A 16,931-nucleotide genomic window follows, 5' to 3' on the forward strand; every position below is an offset into this window, starting at 1 on the left:
GTAGTGAATGCCTCATTTGGCAGCTGTACCTCAACCAAAGCAAGCTTTGGCTCAACTCTTTGAGCATATGCCCTCCCTTTGTAGTTTACTACTAACCATTGTCGATCCCAACGAAAACCTGTACATCCAAAACAGACAGGAAAAATCCTCATCTTAAATATTACCCAATTAGAGATTATAGATATTACTCCCTCCTGGAAAATCAATCTGTATAGATACAGTTCTGATCATGCATGCCAAAAAAATAACCCCACAAACTAATATATTAAAAGAACATTAAAAGATGAATATCATGTAAAACTCAACAAATATAGGGATCATATTGAACTGAGTCGAAAGAATAGATTGATGCTTGATTTAAAGTAATCATGCATGCAAACAATATGGTTCAATAATCTGAATTTGTTCTTCATGAACATTTCTTTCTGGGCCTTAACAAAGCAACAGACTTGCCAGTTTGAGAAATTTATGATTGTCCCGGTGTTGCATGGGTCGTTGATTCCGGAGCCTCTTTCCATGCCACTCCACACTTGGAGTACTTCACTACATACAAAGGTGGTGACTTTGGGATTGTGAAGATGGGCAACGATGGCTACTCCAAGATTTCACGAATTGGAGATATTTGTTTTGAGACCGATTTGGGCAACAAGCTTGTGTTGAAAGATGTTAGACATGTTCCAGGTCTACGTCTCAATTTGATGTCAACCGGTGTGCTTGATCGACAAGGGTTTCATCATCATGGAGGTGATCAAAAGTGGAGGCTTACCAAGGGATCACTAGTGGTTGCTAGAGGGAAGTTGTGTTGTACCCTCTACAAGACATATGGCAAGATATGCAAAGGAGAGTTGAATGTTGTAGATGATTCTTCTCCAAGTTTATGGCACAAGCGGCTAGGCCACATAAGTGAGAAGGGATTGCAAGTTTTGGCAAAGAAGTCTCTAATTCCCTTTGCCAAAGGTACCTCACTTGACCCTTGTGATTATTGTTTATTTGGTAAGCAACATAAAGTTAGTTTCACAAGAACATTTATAAGGAAAGAAAATGTATTAGACCTAGTACACTCAGATGTATGTGGCCCCATGGAAGTTGAATCACTAGGTCATAATAAATATTTTGTCACTTATATTGATGATGCTTCACGAAAGGTTTGGATTTATTTGTTGAAATCAAAAGACCAGGTGTTCCAAACTTTTAAGGAGTTCCATGCCATGGTGGAGAGGGAGACAGGAAGAACCCTCAAAAGTATCCGTAGTGACAATGGCGGAGAGTACACTTCGAACGAGTTCAGAGATTATTGTTCGAAGCATGGCATCAAACACAAGAAGACAATTCCTGGCACCCCACAACATAATGGTGTAGCAGAGAGGATGAACCGAACCATTCTAGAAAAAGTGAGAAGCATGCTGAAGACGGCCAACCTGGCAAAAGAGTTTTGGGGTGAAGCAGTGACAACTGCATGTTACCTTATCAACCGAACACCATGTGTACCGTTGGGCTTGGAGACTCCCGAAGGCGTGTGGACCGGTAAAAGTACTTCATATTCCCACTTGAGGGTGTTTGGGTGCAAAGCATTTGTACATGTACCAAAGGAGCAAAGATCAAAGCTAGATGACAAGTCCATGCCATGCATCTTTCTTGGGTATGGCAATGAAGAGATGGGCTACCGGTTGTGGAATCCAAAGACCAAGAAGTTATTCAGAAGCAGAGATGTGGTGTTCCATGAAGGTCAAACCATTGCGGATTTTGACAAAAAGGAAGTAGAACATGCCGACCGCCTCACCTACGATTCATCACCGCTTCTACAAGAATCTAGTGACAAAACTCAAGATATGGTAAATGAAGATGTTCCTGATATGGCGGAAGCAGAAGCAGAAGCAGCAGAACCTGAAGATAATGATCAGGAGGATCATGATCATGGGGAGCCTAATCAGGGGGAGCAGCTAGAAAATGCTCAAGTACTAGTTCGAAGATCCAACAGAGTGCCAAAGCCAAGTACCAAGTATTCTTCTTCACAATATATTTTGGTCACTAGTGATGGAGATGATCCATATTCCAAATACATTCTATTGACCAATGATGGGGAGCCTGAATGTTTTGAGGAGGCAAAAACTCATGCAGACAGTGATAAGTGGATGTTGGCGATGAAGTCTGAAATGGAGTCCTTATTGAAGAATGGCACCTATGAGTTGGTGAAGCTTCCTAAAGGCAGAAAAGCACTCAAAAATAAATGGGTGTTTAAGTTGAAGAGAGATGAGAATGAACAGTTAACAAAGTTCAAGGCTCGGTTGGTTGTGAAAGGTTTTGGGCAGAAGGAAGGAGTAGATTTTGACGAGATCTTCTCACCAGTTGTCAAGATGACTTCTATCAGAGTTATTTTAGGCATGGCTGCTAGCATGGATCTTGAGGTGGAGCAATTAGATGTGAAAACGGCATTTCTTCATGGTGATTTGGAAGAAGAAATATACATGGAGCAACCAAAAGGTTTTGAGGTTGAGGGAAAAGAGCACATGGTTTGCAAGTTGAAGAAAAGTTTATATGGGCTTAAGCAAGCGCCGAGGCAATGGTACAAGAAATTTGACTCATTCATGGTGGGTCATGGGTACAAGAGAACTGATGCAGATCCATGTGTTTATATCCAGCGGTTTACTGGAGGTAATTTCATAATTTTGTTGCTCTATGTTGATGATATGTTGATTGTGGGCCAAGATGTTTCTATGATTCGCAAGTTGAAAGCAAATTTATCAAAGTCATTTGACATGAAAGACTTAGGGCCAGCTAAGCAGATTTTGGGCATGGAGATTGCTCGTGACAGGAAAGCGAAGAAATTATGGCTGTCACAAGAGAGGTATGTTGAACGGGTGCTTGAAAGGTTCAACATGAAAGAAGCTAAACCAGTAAGCTCACCTCTAGGAAATCATTTCAAGTTAAGCAGAAGTTTATGCCCAACTACACAAGTGGAGAAAGACAATATGGCAGGTATCCCTTATTCATCAGCTGTTGGTAGTCTTATGTATGCCATGGTATGCACCCGCCCTGATATTGCACATGCAGTTGGTGTTGTTAGTAGATATCTTTCTAATCCTGGCAGAGAGCATTGGGAAGCTGTCAAATGGATACTCAAATATTTGAGGGGCACCTCAAAGTTGTGTTTGTGTTTTGGTGGTTCAGGACCAGTCTTGGAAGGTTTCACAGATGCAGATTTGGCAGGAGACCTTGATAATAGAAAGTCCACTTCTTGATACTTATTTACATTTTCTGGGGGAGCTGTGTCATGGCAGTCCAAGTTACAGAAGTGTGTTGCCTTATCCACCACAGAATCTGAGTATATAGCAGCAAATGAAGCTGGCAAGAAAATGATATGGCTGCAAAGGTTCGTTCAAGAATTGGGTGTGAAGCAAGAAAATTATGTGGTGCATTGTGATAGTCAGAGTGCTATTCACTTGAGCAAAAATTCAATGTATCACCCTCGCACTAAGCACATTGATCATCGCTATCATTGGATTCGAGATGTAGTGTCAAAGAAGTTTTTCCAATTGAGGAAAATTCACACCAACAAAAATATTTCTGATATGTTGACTAAAGTGGTTCCACAGCAGAAGTTGGAGTATTGCAGCAAGTCCGCTGGGATGGGCTTCAAGTAGAAGTCTCACTTCACATTTCCCCGGATTGGTCTGGAGGGGGAGATTGTTAATTATCCAGACCAAATTCAAAGAATGTTCATGAATGATTTATTGGTTCTAGAATAATGTATTCTAGTTTCCCACAAGGAATTTATGAGGGGTCAAACATCTCTTGGTTCTAGAGTTTGAAGTGCTTGGATCAAGATGAATGTGGAAGATTCATGAAGGAGCATTAAATGAAGGTGGTTGAATGGAGCATTAATGAAGTCATCTAGAGGGTTCCTCCTTGGTGTATATAAGGAGAGGTCATTTGCCCATTCCAATTAAGTCTCATCCGATCCAATCCAATCACATCTTCATCCAAGTTGAGAGTGAAGAGTGTCCACTCCAAGTTGAGAGTGTTGTAGTTGTTAGGTAGCAAAACAAGTGTGAGAGAGAGAGTTTCCTTCAAGTAGTATTCTTGAAGTTGTGTATCTCTTGTACCCACCTTATCACAGTGGAAGTTCTTGTTGTTGCTGCCCCGTGGACGTAGGCACCTTGCCGAACCACGTTATATCCGGTGTTCTCTTTCTTTTACCCCTTTATTTCTTTGCATATTATCCTTTTGTGGTTGGGGTTATTATTTCCATTCTATTAATTTTCCCAACAGTTTCCATGAATAAAGCTTAAGGACTCAACTGGCTCAAAAGCAATATGAATGAAAGTAGAAAAAATAAGAGGAGAAATGGTGAGGTTGGTTATACCAGTAGGAAAATCACAACTCAATTCTCAAATAACGAAATCAACTAACAAAAAATGAAAATTCGAAGAAATATTTAAAATCAATTACAACTGTATACAATCAAACCCCTGGCAGCTTACCCAACCCAAACTCTCCCCCACCAATTCTTCTCTGCTATTCCATTCTGCAAAATTCACAAACAACCACCTGCATATCAAAAAAAGAAAAGAAAAAAAGGCATCAGAGAACAACCAAATCAGGAATCAAACGAAAAAAAGGCCCCACACTCACTACCCACACCTCCGACCAAAGGATTCAGGCAAGACCAACCGAAATGTAGGCATGCAAGCAAGAAACTCAAAAACAAAAACAAAAAAACGAATTGAAAACCAATTACCCAGAGCAAGAAGAAGCAATACCTTTCTTGGCCTTGATAAATTCTCCCTTCCTCCTCTCCGATTTCAGTCCTCTACAGATAACAAAATACCACCATCAGTGAACTCGGTATTCTGTTTTCAGTTTTCACCCAGAATTGCATGCACCGAAATTCAAACAGTACCACCTTCGCTGTTTCTCTCTCTCTCTCTCTCCACCTCTCTGTGGAGTGAAGTAGCGAAGACACGATAGGACTGAGCAGTACGCCAGGTGTCGAGGCAAGAAACGCAGGCGGGGGCAAAATCGTCTTTTACTATATCGGCTCGGCTGGAGCCGACACTGTTCATAAGCCGATGAACAGTGCGTTGAGAATTAGTATATAGTAAATATGCTAATTTTTATTTTTATTTTAACTTAAAAAAAACGTCAAATTGATATGTGAAGCGAGAGTTAGATTACATGACCCACCTATTAGGGGTGTAACAAAAAATAGTCTTCACCCAAGTATTATGCTAAATTTTTTGTCATATCACACATAGATGTAAGATACAGACCTTGAAACTTTGAAATGTTGTTTTCTGTAGCAGAATGAATTGAGGACATACACTCATTGAAATCCATTAAACTGTATCTGTCGGGCTTTATATCAATAGCATTAATCCTACTAGCAGTAATCATTCTCTTGTATGTTGTTTGTTGTTGTGTACCTTCTTTTACCGTTTTACGTAGGATTTTCCTTTTTGTCATTTTTGGTCTGTGTTGAGGCACACAAGCTCAGCAATCTCTATTTTGGCGACGTGCAAAATTTCTCACCAACCATCACAGTTAGGTCATAATTCTTTTTAACTCCTCTGATCAGTAAATAATAGATACATATTATTTTATTAAGTTGAACCCACTCTATCTAGCCTCCAAATCACTTCATATGTCAAGCTCTCTCATATGTATTTTCATTGAGTCTTTGACCCACTCTACCACATCCCAGTTGCTCTACATATCGCCTCTTTAAGTTGCCACCTTCACCATTTGCCTAGATTCACCCGAGGTCTCAATCAAATCTTTGACTCTTATAAGTTATACCAACTAATGTACATGTGATCTATGTCACTCACTACTTGTGGTAATTATATTGGTTTCTTGCAAAGGGTTCTATTTAAAAAGACGTTTGTAGTATTAGTATCAAATCAGATACCTATATGTTGTAGGTTGTTGTCTCTTCTGCAATTTGGGACTTTGATACATGGGGTTTAAGGAAGAAACTCTCTTCAATCACCAAAAGTTGAAGAAGCTCAACATAAACAGAAATATCCGGCCCATAAAGCATTACTAAGTATCCCACCAAATCCTGGGGAGAAACCTATGAATAAGGAATAGGCAATTCTAAGAAGGTCTTGCCTAAGAAACCCCAAGTTGGCCAACCAGAAAAAATCTAACCAGAGCCACACTCTATGATGCTGGCACTAATCTCGAAATAAACTTAAGAGAACGCTCCGCCCAAATCTCCGCAAGTCCTGACTCAATGTCAAACACATAATAAATATGTTAGACAAGCTTCAAACTCTAAAAAGATCAAAATAAAAAAAATTGGTAAACCCAGTAAAATTAAAGAAAATTCTCTTGTTTTTATTACATTTGATATTCAGTTCATCATAATACAAAATATTACCTGATGTTTTTATAGGCATCCAAATCCTTAAAAAAAAAAATTTCTAACAATTAAAATTAAAGTCTTGGAAAGGAAGAAATAAAACTGGTCTATAAATCCCGAATTGGAATATGTAGATGGTATCTTTTGGCCTAAATCTAACAGGGCCATTAAAATGAGTCTTATAGATCTCCTTGTTTCCTTTTCAGAAAGATATTACGGGCACCCCGAAAAATCAACAACCAAAACTTTTTGAATACTCTAGAAGCTAGCTTCACGAGGTTGCGTGAATTGAATTACCAATCAACCACTCTTTTTGATTCTGCGTCACTTCTTTATTTTTTCCTTCTTCCGGCTAATATGGCTCTTATTTTATAGAAAATTACATAGTAGCACATGACCAAAGATATAAACACAAAAAAAACTACCTTTAAATAGATTTATACAAATAAGGACAGGAGCCCAGGCCCAAAAGTCAAATGATGCAAGCCTGACTCCCAAATTTAATGCAAAATTACCAAAATGCTCAAGTTTCATCAGAATTTACAGACATTGCCACTAACTCCTATTTACGGGCTTTTTCTTCTACCTCTGCAACTCAGAATCAGCCATATCCCAAGAAGAAGACTTTGACCTAGACCCAGAAGCACCCTTCTCCTTCTTCAAATCCATGTTGTTGTAAAATCATAATTTCCCTCCTTGGCGTTTTTGGACCACTCACATTAGGTTCCTCCAGGAGCTTCGTGCTCATCGAATTCAGAGGCCAACATCGACGGTGCGTCGTGGTCTTTGAAGAAGAGCTTCTTCAGTGGCTGCCTTAGAGACGAAGAAGAAAAGGCCAACATCGACGGTGCGTCGTGGTCTTTGAAGAAGAACTTCTTCAGTAGCTGCCTTAGAGACGAATAAGAAAAGGCCTATTTTTGGCTGGAAGAATCACCGTCATAGGCGTTGGGCGAAGAGGAGTCTCGGTTGAAAACCGGATATTCCGGTAGGATCTGGCCGGATCTGGCTGTCGTGGAACAAGTCGTCAACGGAAATCTGCGATCCGTCGGGGAGGGAGGGAGGGAGTGGTCTCGCTCTACTCCTCCACTGCCTTATCTTGATTTCATTTTATTTTATTCTGGATTTATTTGCTTGTTAGGTTTTGATTGATTTTCTAGTTTTGTTAGCATTGCTAAATTTGTAGAGGTCTTGATGGTTGTTGGGTTCTCTGATGTTGATGATTAGGTAGGTGATTTTAGCAGTTGTTTTTTTTTTTTTTTGGTCTAATTTTTTGTGATTTTAGCAGTTAGTGATTTGGCTTTGTGCTTGTTTGAGATTTTCAATTCGTGATTTCGTAGCAGTAATTTGTCCTAGTATTAGTAACTATGGTGGATTTATTTCCGTTGCGAAAATCGTAGTTGGATATTACATAAGATCAATGACTAGCTATTGTTTGGTGAATCGAGTTTTACCTGTTTTTATGTATCATTGTGCGTGTCTGCTCCCATTGCTACTTCATTTGGCAAACTAAAAACTATTATTAAGCTCTTGGATACCACATGCAAAATTGTTATTAAGAAAAAGAAAATGTAGCAGAACATGAGTACAAGTGCAGTAGCAGAACTAGATGAGTAGGAGTGCAGTAGCAGGATTAGGCGATGACAAGTGCAGTAGCAGGATTAGGCGATGACGAGTGCAGTAGCAACACGAGTACAAATGCATTAGCAGAACTGGACGAGTATAACTGCAGCGAGTGCAGTAGCAGGATTGGATGAGTGCAGTTGCAGGATTAGGTGATGACGAGTGCAGTAGCAGAACTGGACGAGTATGAGTGCAGTAGTAGGATTGGACGAGTGCAGTAGCACAACTGGACGAGTATGAGTGCAGTAGCAGGATTGGACGAGTGTAGTTGTAGGATTAGGCGATCACGAGTGCAGTAGCAGGATTAGGTGATGACGAGTGCAGTAGCAGAACTGGACGAGTATGAGTGCAGTAGTAGGATTGGACGAATGCAGTAGCAGGATTAGGTGATGACGAGTGCAGTAGCAGAACTGGACGAGTATGAGTGCAGTAGTAGGATTGGACGAGTGCAGTAGCAGAACACGAGTAGCACAACTGGACGAGTATGAGTGCAGTAGCAGGATTGGACGAGTGTAGTTGTAGGATTAGGCGATCACGAGTGCAGTAGCAGAACACGAGTCCAAGTGCAGTAGCAGAACTGGACGAGTATGAGTGCAGTGAGTGTAGTAGCAGGATTAGGCGATCACGAGTGCAGTAGCAGAACACGAGTACAAGTGCAGTAGCAGAACTTGACGAGTATGAGTGCAGTGAGTGCAGTAGCAGGATTAGGCGATCACGAGTGCAGTAGCAGAACACGAGTGCAAGTGCAGTAGCAGAACTTGACGAGTATGAGTGCAGTAGCAGGATTAGGCGATCACGAGTGCAGTAGCAGAACACGAGTGCAAGTGCAGTAGCAGAACTTGACGAGTATGAGTGCAGTGAGTGCAGTAGCAGGATTAGGCGATCACGAGTGCAGTAGCAGAACACGAGTACAAGTGCAGTAGCAGAACTTGACGAGTATGAGTGCAGTGAGTGCAGTAGCAGGATTAGGCGATCACGAGTGCAGTAGCAGAACACGAGTACAAGTGCAGTAGCAGAACTTGACGAGTATGAGTGCAGTAGCAGGATTGGACGAGTGCAGTAGCAGGATTAGACGATGAGATGACAGTAGTAGGAGAGTGAGGTTTTGTAAAGTAACATAAAGAGATTATTCTCAAGAAAAAAAGAGTAACATAAACCGATTGTTCTCAGGAAAAAAAAAAAAAAGGATTATTCTCAGAAGAAAAAAAATAACATAAATTGATTTCTCCGAAAAAAGAAAAGTAACATAAAATGATTAAAAGTCAAAAGAAGTAGTTAAAGAAAAAAAAAATTAAATCATGACAAGTGGCAAGTGGAGAGTAAATTGTCCTTATTTGTAAGATTTAATCATTGTAAAGAGATTAGAAGTCAAAAGAAGTAGTTAAGGATAAAAAAGTAAATTAACTCATAACATGTGGCAAGTGGAGAGCACATTGTCCTTATTTGTAAGATTTAGTCCTTATATGTTTAATTCAATCTTTAATGGATTTATTTGTTAAGTCATCTTTTGTCAATAACTTATATGTAATTTGTTATAATTATTTTATCATACAGCAAGCCTTTCCTCCAAGGCCCCTGCATCACCACCACCATTGCCCTCGAAAGATGACAACCGCTGCCAATTAATTGACCGCCAACCTCATTGTATCGAAACCAAAAACAAAAAAGTTGAGCAATGCATCATATATGAAAAAGTAGAATATTATTCCACCCAAATAAGAGAAAGCTTCCCACCTATGGGAAGCCAAGTGTTGCCCCAAAAGAAATATGACTCAAAATTTATTAGCCCACATTTGGTCCCAACACGCCGAAGTTGGAACCCCATCACGCTACAGGATGTCATTCCACTGAATTAGGGACACAAACTCACAAAAGTATCACTCGGGGGATGAATGAAGCCCTGACGAGTGAGGGTGCCGCTGATTTCAGCTGCTCTATAAAGATGCACAGCGGCCCATAGGTGTAATGAAAACGTTGTGCTGTGTACAGGAGAACAGTTCATTGCTGAATACCAATGGTAATATGACTAAACAATTTTTCATTTAATTTTTATATCGTAATCATGCATGAGGACTAGAACAAGAAAAACTATGAATGCAGATATATTGCTTCCGAGTACTAAACGGTACAAGAATGTGAGTCGCTAGATTAGTCACTCCTTAAACTAAACATAACGTCTCCAGAATTTCAATACTCTTCTATAAAACACCCCATTTCAATACAGGTACCATCTCAACCCCAAAAGCATTCATGCATTCACCAGTCTCCATCCCTACAGCAAGATGGTGACTACTCATCAGACTGCATCATCCGTGCAGCAAGATGGTGAGTAGAATGATTGACACTGATATACAAACCAATATCGAGTTGGACCCCGATAGATACTCCATAAAAGAAAAAAAGCAAAAAAATGATAAGGACATCAATGGAAGCTTCAAACCAAAACCATTAAGTATTCTTCAAACTCCAGCAACCTCTAAATCAACCCACCATTAAAAGCAAATACCTTCCCAAGTCCTACCACATGCCCCCACATATCAGATCTCACTCAAATTCCCCAACTCTTTTAACTATATCCCAACTCCAATAAAGTACTCCCACCCACCCACTACACATGAGTGGTTGGCATCAATTCAAAATATGGTACAAGATGCTATCTCCCAACACCTCCATCAACTTTAAAGATCCACAATTTCTAATTAAAGAAGAACAAACATCAATCCCATTGCAATCCCATATATGCCTATCCACTACACATGAGTGGTTGGCATCAATTCAAAATATGGTACAAGATGCTATCTCCCAACACCTCCATCAACTTTAAAGATCCACAATTTCTAATTAAAGAAGAACAAACATCAATCCCATTGCAATCCCATAAATGCCTATCCAAATCCTACAATGAATAAGACACCTCCACCCCATAACCCACCAAAAACATACACAATCATCCATCAAACTGATCAAAGACAGAAGCACAATGAATTTAGTAAAGTTAGAGGTATAGCATATTAGTATCAAGGCAGCCTTATAAAAAATGATAAAGGAATTCATATAAATAATAATATAATTGATTCAGTTTTACATTAATGGAGAAACCATTTGCAAACTGCCCCACTACCACAACAATGCAAATCTCAAGGGTACAACACTTTTGCACCTTCACAAGAAAATAATCTCCCTCCGAAGTTCATTTTGCCTAACCACAATTACAGAGATTGACAACAGAAAATATTGAAGAAAAATGAGACATAACAAAATACAGAGAGCTCTTTGTTTTTGTTGCAGTCAATACTGTAGTTTCTTCAGAGACAAAATTAAATGAAAATAAAATGCACAAAATAAAAATATGCGAAGAACCTCCAAAACTAGACTATGTTTTCTAATCCCAGAGGATCTTTCATCCTTCTCCGATTTCTTGTGAAAAGAATAAATGGAAAAAAAAATTGAATACTATCTTCCGGAACATTTGAGCCAGCCTTCTCCACCACCTTCAACCTTACCACCACCAGTTAACACTTTTTAATTTTAACTTCGATTTCCAGTAAAGAAACCCAGAAAAAGAATATGTACCTTCTGAACTTAAATACCTAGTTCAATGAGTAAAATGAATTCATTTTAACTAGACTACTAGCTGATCAATCTGCATCTGCTCAAGCCAAGCATCCAAAACAGAATGATCAATGGATTCAATTTGAGAATTGGAATTCAAAACCTCACCGGATGTGACAGCACTTGAAACCGGAGCTGCAAACTTATCTTTCATCATCTCAGGTGGTGATTCCTTGACTAGAGATTGAACCCAGGAAAGGTCAGGCTCCTCCCCATTGTTCCCAAGCTCAAATGAAGATGATCTTCGCATTCTGCCCTCAGCTTCCCCATTAACAGACCAATCCAACTTTCCACTGGGAGATCCCCATTTTGACCAAGAATTTACAGGAGACCCAACCATGGAGGAGAAGTTGTTGCCAAGATCCCTTGAGCTGAGGCTGCGTAGTTGCTGGTGCGAATTCTCAAGCTGGGCAAATGCCGAGAGCCTAGAGCCCATTGGGGAGATTGGCTCCACACTCCTAGGTGACATCCTTCCAGGAGATTGAACTCCAAATTGAGCCTGTAAAAGAGGATGATCAACATTTTTGGGTGACATACCATTGGTATTGATGGGCAATAACATGCTCTGCTGTTGTTGAAATTGATTCAGTACAGCTGATTTGTGGGTAGGTGAGAAAACAGAAGCAGCTGTATGGTCTGAATATCGAGGTGAAGAGGAGAATTCAGCAGAAAATAGCTCTTCGAGATTTGAGGGGGTTAATGTTTTAGAGCGGCCAGAACGACCAACAGAGATGGGACTTGGTCGGGGTTGCGAGAAACAGTTCAGTTCATTCAAGAGCTGTTGCTGAGCATCCAATTCACGCAACAAATTTAAATTTTCAGGTGGAATGTCCCGCGCACTAAGCGAAGATCTCAAGCGGCTTGATTGGAGGTTGCATCCAGGGAGATGAAGCGTCGGCACATTTGGATGAGGCCATGCTACTGATGATTGAGATATGCCATTTGCTGATGGAGACATGGACTGACTGAACGGGGATGGAGACATAGCAGAGACTGATGAAGGTGAACCAGGCAAAAGACTCAAAGCAGCAGCCATGTCCATGACAGTAGGACCACATGCAGAAGAGCGTGGGGAAGGGACAGCAGATCCAGTTGACACATACAAGGGACGCAGCTCCTCAGTCGTGTGTGCAAAAAAACATACTCGTCTGTTGCAGCTTGTGCCATCTTTGCAAAGCCGGGTTCGGTATTGAGCAGGGTGGAGCCAACATTCAAAGACCCCATGAGCATACTCACACATGTCCCCACGTCTACAAGCACCCTTACGAAATTCAGGGCAGGGCACACAACTATAGTGAAACTTGCGGGGATCTCTTCTTCGGGCGTTCTCCCCTGGGTGAACAAAAGGGCACTCTGTCCAATCATGAGAGTATGCCCGTGAGCAAGGTCGGACCTTGAATGAGAACATGCGGAACTCATCTGTGGCATAAATGCTGTTCTTAATGTCAGGTAGAGATGGATCGTACGGATATTCCTTCTTCTCTGAGTTAGAATTAACAAGCAACTCAGTAAACTTTGAAGCAGGAGAAGAAACTGATTCTGATGGAGATTGCAATCCATTTTCCGAGGAGGAAGAGAGCGCAAGTGAATCAGAATTTGATGTAATAATCGATAGGCGTAAACTGCAGTCACTTACTGAGCCATCAGAAGCATTTTTTGAGAGAAGCTCCTCAAGAACAGAACGCATGCTTTGCAGCTTGGGATGAACAACAATAACATCAATTGGGCGATGACCACTAGCATCCATGCAACTCGGATTAGCACCAGCAGATAGAAGGAGCTTGACAATATCCATTGCGTTAACAGATCCACCAGAAGCAGCACAGTGAAGGGCAGTGCTTTGATCCAAACCACATGAGAAATTTACATCAGCCTCAGGGTGCAAGACAATAAACTTCACAACATCAACACTACCATAGGTAGCAGCAACCATTAACGGAGTTCTTTGCTCGGAAACAATATGTTTGGACCCTTTCGGACGGCTATACCATAGTCCAATCTGATTAATTGACGAAGCATCCTGATCAATCAATTGCTTAAATCCTTCAACATCATTGTCAGAAGCAAATTCAAGTGAGCTAGAAAAAGAATCTTCAGTTGCAACGGTTAGATGATTCATGTTTTCGGGGTTAGAGTTGGTTTCAGCGGACTCAGATGAAGTTGTTTTAGAACGTTCAGGACCACCACACATGCTTTAAATAGCTGAAATACTGAAGAACACAAAAAGAAAAACAGATCAGATCAATTTCAAAATGATTTATACCCGTTATAAAAAAAAAAAAAAAAAAACCTTCATCAACCACACAAGCATACATGTTTTGAACATGAATATAAAATCAGCCATCCATTTGGGTCATACCAACATCGCATCACAAATTGGTGGAGAAACATCCCAAAAGGCTTCAACTTTTTACATATGATCTAGAAACCGTCTGAGCCACAAGGTATTCAAAAGGAAAACCAAGCAATAAAATATAAAGAAGGAATGAGTACCAAAAACATGAGTTTTATAGAAACTGATCGACAAAGACAACCATAACCTACCTCACATAACGTCTTTAAAAGCAAATCTAGAATCATCTAACAAATTGATTTGAATAAGTTTGGAAAAAGAAATTATTCTTATTCTCAGCATACAAACAAATTTTAAAAGAGAAAGGTGCTATCTTTTGTGATATCAAGAATCCAGAACATGAATAAGCATCAAGAATTCACGGCAAGAATTCTTACACTCGTAACAAATCAAATCACAATCCAGGGTCACCTATAAAAACAAATACTTTCATGAAATAATAATCAAGCACATTATTCACTTCACAAGAATATATATTTTAGTAAAGAAAAAAAAAATTCTTGAAAAAATAATCAAAGGAACCAAATCGAAATAGATAAAAATTCCGGCGACCAAACAGGAGCTTAAGTTGACTCACCGGTGAAAACAGTTTCCGAGAGAGAGAGAGAGATCAGGGGCGTTCCAACCACCAAAGGAGTCCAAATGTAAGAACAACTTTAAAGCTAAGAGAGCCAAAGCCTTAAAGCTTCCATCTCCATCGATGAGACCGAGGAATCATCACACAAAGACAGTGAGAGACATTTAGAGAGAGAGAGAGAGAGAGAGAGTAGCGTCTAGAAGGAAATTGAAAATTTTGGAATGGAAATGGAGATGAAATGCAATTTGGAAGTTATTTTAATTTGCAAGGGAGGGGGGCATTGAAATTCACAACAAATGGGAGTGAAATGAAGTCTAGATTCAAAGTCAGAATATTTGAAAGTGGGGGGGGGGGGGACAAGTGACACCGGTTGGGCCGGTGGAAGAGGCTGATCTGTTCAGTTTTATTAGGGGTAGGGGGTGACTGGTGTAGCAGGTGGGGACGGTGGAGTGGATGTGAGATGAAGGGTTTAATCGGATTGGAATCTGGGTGTTTGGGTTCCGCCAATGAGGTTTTGGCGTTAAATGGGAAATAACGGACGTTAGGGCAGTGGTCAATTTTATGGAGTCAAATCCAAGGAAAAGGCATGGAGTAGCAAAGACTATATTCTTAGAACCAAAATTATAAATATAGGTAGGAATGATAATTGATTTGGTATTTAAATTACATTTTACAATGGCGTATCCATGAATTTATCTTAAAGTAGTAAGATTTTAACTGCCGTATCCAGTAGTTTATAGTAAGTCATAAGGGTTGATTTAGAAAACGTGTACTAAAATCGTATACACACGAAAAGTTCAATAAACATTTTTTTTTTTTTGAGGAAGTAGATACTTTCATTGATATATCATTGGCCAGAAGGCACGTACATCAAATGCTGTCTCATACCAAAATCATAAATGATATGAGCAAATTAACAAAAGACAGGTACCCTCATTGCTAACAAATGCGCTCACTTATTTAAGCCTAAAAACCAGAAGGACCCAAACCTTCACAACCAAACTCCCCTTCATAGTAAAACTAGTCGCCTAGAGACCTCAATTGGTGTACAACTAGAGAAACCAAGAATTAAGCCGATGAAGACCAAGCCCAATTGATAGGCTAAGAACTAAGAAAAAACTAGACCGAATAATGCACACAGGTGCGTCGAAACGGGAGAAAGCCCACCTAGACAAAAAGCTAAAAACTAAACTAAAGACTTGCAAGAAGCACATCAACGGTCCATGGCCCATGGCCCAAAATCATAACCCAACCCATCAAGGAGATCCACAGGCCTCAAACCAAGAGACCACCGCCATAGATCTGCGTTGCAACCATCCAACACTGCCGCCCCGCTCCGACGACCGACGACGACTCCCTTCCACAACCATAAAACTCAGAAAACAAGGCCAACGAACCAGAAAAGGCAACACTATGCCCATCCCAGATCAGAGACCGCTGCCTCTGGGCACGATGCAACCGCATCAGATTCTGGCAGAAAGACGTCTCCACCCGCCCAACTAACCTGCCACCAACACTCACCAATCAACAAAGAGTCCAGCCGCCAGTCTCCCAGTCCTCCGACCTGTCGATCACCACCACTGCACAAAACCAGATCGGAAAAAATAAGAAGCCCACGCCGTCCATCCAATCCAGTCATGATCTCGTCCCACGCCCATCAAACCCGCTGCTCCTCTCGCAAGGTAGATCGATCCGTCCGACGACGACAACCCGAAGGCGCATCGCCGGACGGCTAGGAGGAAGCTAGAGTTTGACGCTTGCGGCTCTCGGCTAGGAGGAAGTTAGGGTTTTTTGGAATAGCTGTATATAATGAGAAATGATTAGATAGTGGGATGAACCTAAAAGTTCAATAAACATTAATATGTGCTCTGTTATGTAAATCCGCATTCTTTACTCTTATGGGTAATTACTTGGTTTTTTTTTTTTGTAAGAGGGTTAATTAATTGGTCAGAGTGTTAATTATTTGATTAAGCCTATTTTTATCACAACCCAGATGACATTGGACCATATATACTCTTAAAACAATTGATATCGCAACATGAGATTGGAACTTTCGTAGCATTTTATTATCGAGTAATGGACTACAAAGTATATTAATACGCCGCCCAAGAGAGAAGCAAGTGGAGTCGCCACCAAAGAAGCAACGGTTGAGCCTTGTGGCAATGTGGTGGGCAGGTCCAGCTTGGATCCTGCCAGTATGGTACTTGCTCTAGTTCCTATACTGAAGTCTGAGCTAAAAAAGAGGGAACGCCCTAGCTTATGCAAGAACAAAGTTCCTAACAAGACTTCTGTTGTAAGTAAGTCATCAAATTTGGTGAAGACTAAAATCTCACCTAAGAAATGCAAAGGCTCAAGTCAAAAGAAGAAGAAAGTTGATGTGGGGGAGGATGGTTTGCCCCTGTTTT

The 16,931-nt window shown here is 40.5% G+C and overlaps 1 protein-coding gene and 1 long non-coding RNA gene across 4 annotated transcripts; both read right to left on the reverse strand.

Annotated features, from left to right (window-relative positions):
- Positions 1 to 8: 8 nt before the first annotated feature.
- On the reverse strand, positions 9 to 5,100 carry LOC133713371 (uncharacterized). Its single transcript, XR_009847958.1, has 3 exons — positions 4,761 to 5,100; positions 4,482 to 4,548; positions 9 to 118 (listed from the first exon to the last, which is right to left on the reverse strand). It is a non-coding gene; the product is annotated as an uncharacterized LOC133713371 (long non-coding RNA).
- Positions 5,101 to 11,012: 5,912 nt separating this feature from the next.
- LOC133714069 (zinc finger CCCH domain-containing protein 30-like) lies at positions 11,013 to 14,826 on the reverse strand. Of its 3 annotated transcripts, none has more exons than XM_062140081.1 (2): positions 14,527 to 14,826; positions 11,013 to 13,806 (listed from the first exon to the last, which is right to left on the reverse strand). In XM_062140081.1, the coding sequence occupies exon 2, from the start codon at positions 13,785 to 13,787 to the stop codon at positions 11,607 to 11,609; it is 2,181 nt and encodes a 726-aa protein (XP_061996065.1). In that variant the 5' UTR covers positions 13,788 to 13,806; positions 14,527 to 14,826; the 3' UTR covers positions 11,013 to 11,606. The 3 variants fall into 3 exon arrangements, with proteins under 3 accessions (XP_061996065.1, XP_061996066.1, XP_061996067.1); XM_062140082.1 differs by lacking the exon at positions 14,527 to 14,826 and adding an exon at positions 13,956 to 14,095; XM_062140083.1 differs by lacking the exon at positions 14,527 to 14,826 and adding an exon at positions 13,910 to 14,054.
- Between the last annotated feature and the right edge of the window lie 2,105 nt (positions 14,827 to 16,931).

Source organism: Rosa rugosa, chromosome 6 (assembly GCF_958449725.1).
Source record: "Rosa rugosa chromosome 6, drRosRugo1.1, whole genome shotgun sequence".
Taxonomy (NCBI): domain Eukaryota; kingdom Viridiplantae; phylum Streptophyta; class Magnoliopsida; order Rosales; family Rosaceae; genus Rosa; species Rosa rugosa.

Excerpts from the sequence above, each read along its gene's own strand:
- LOC133714069 (XM_062140081.1), bottom strand. The coding sequence starts at position 13,787 with ATGTGTGGTGGTCCTGAACGTTCTAAAACAACTTCATCTGAGTCCGCT.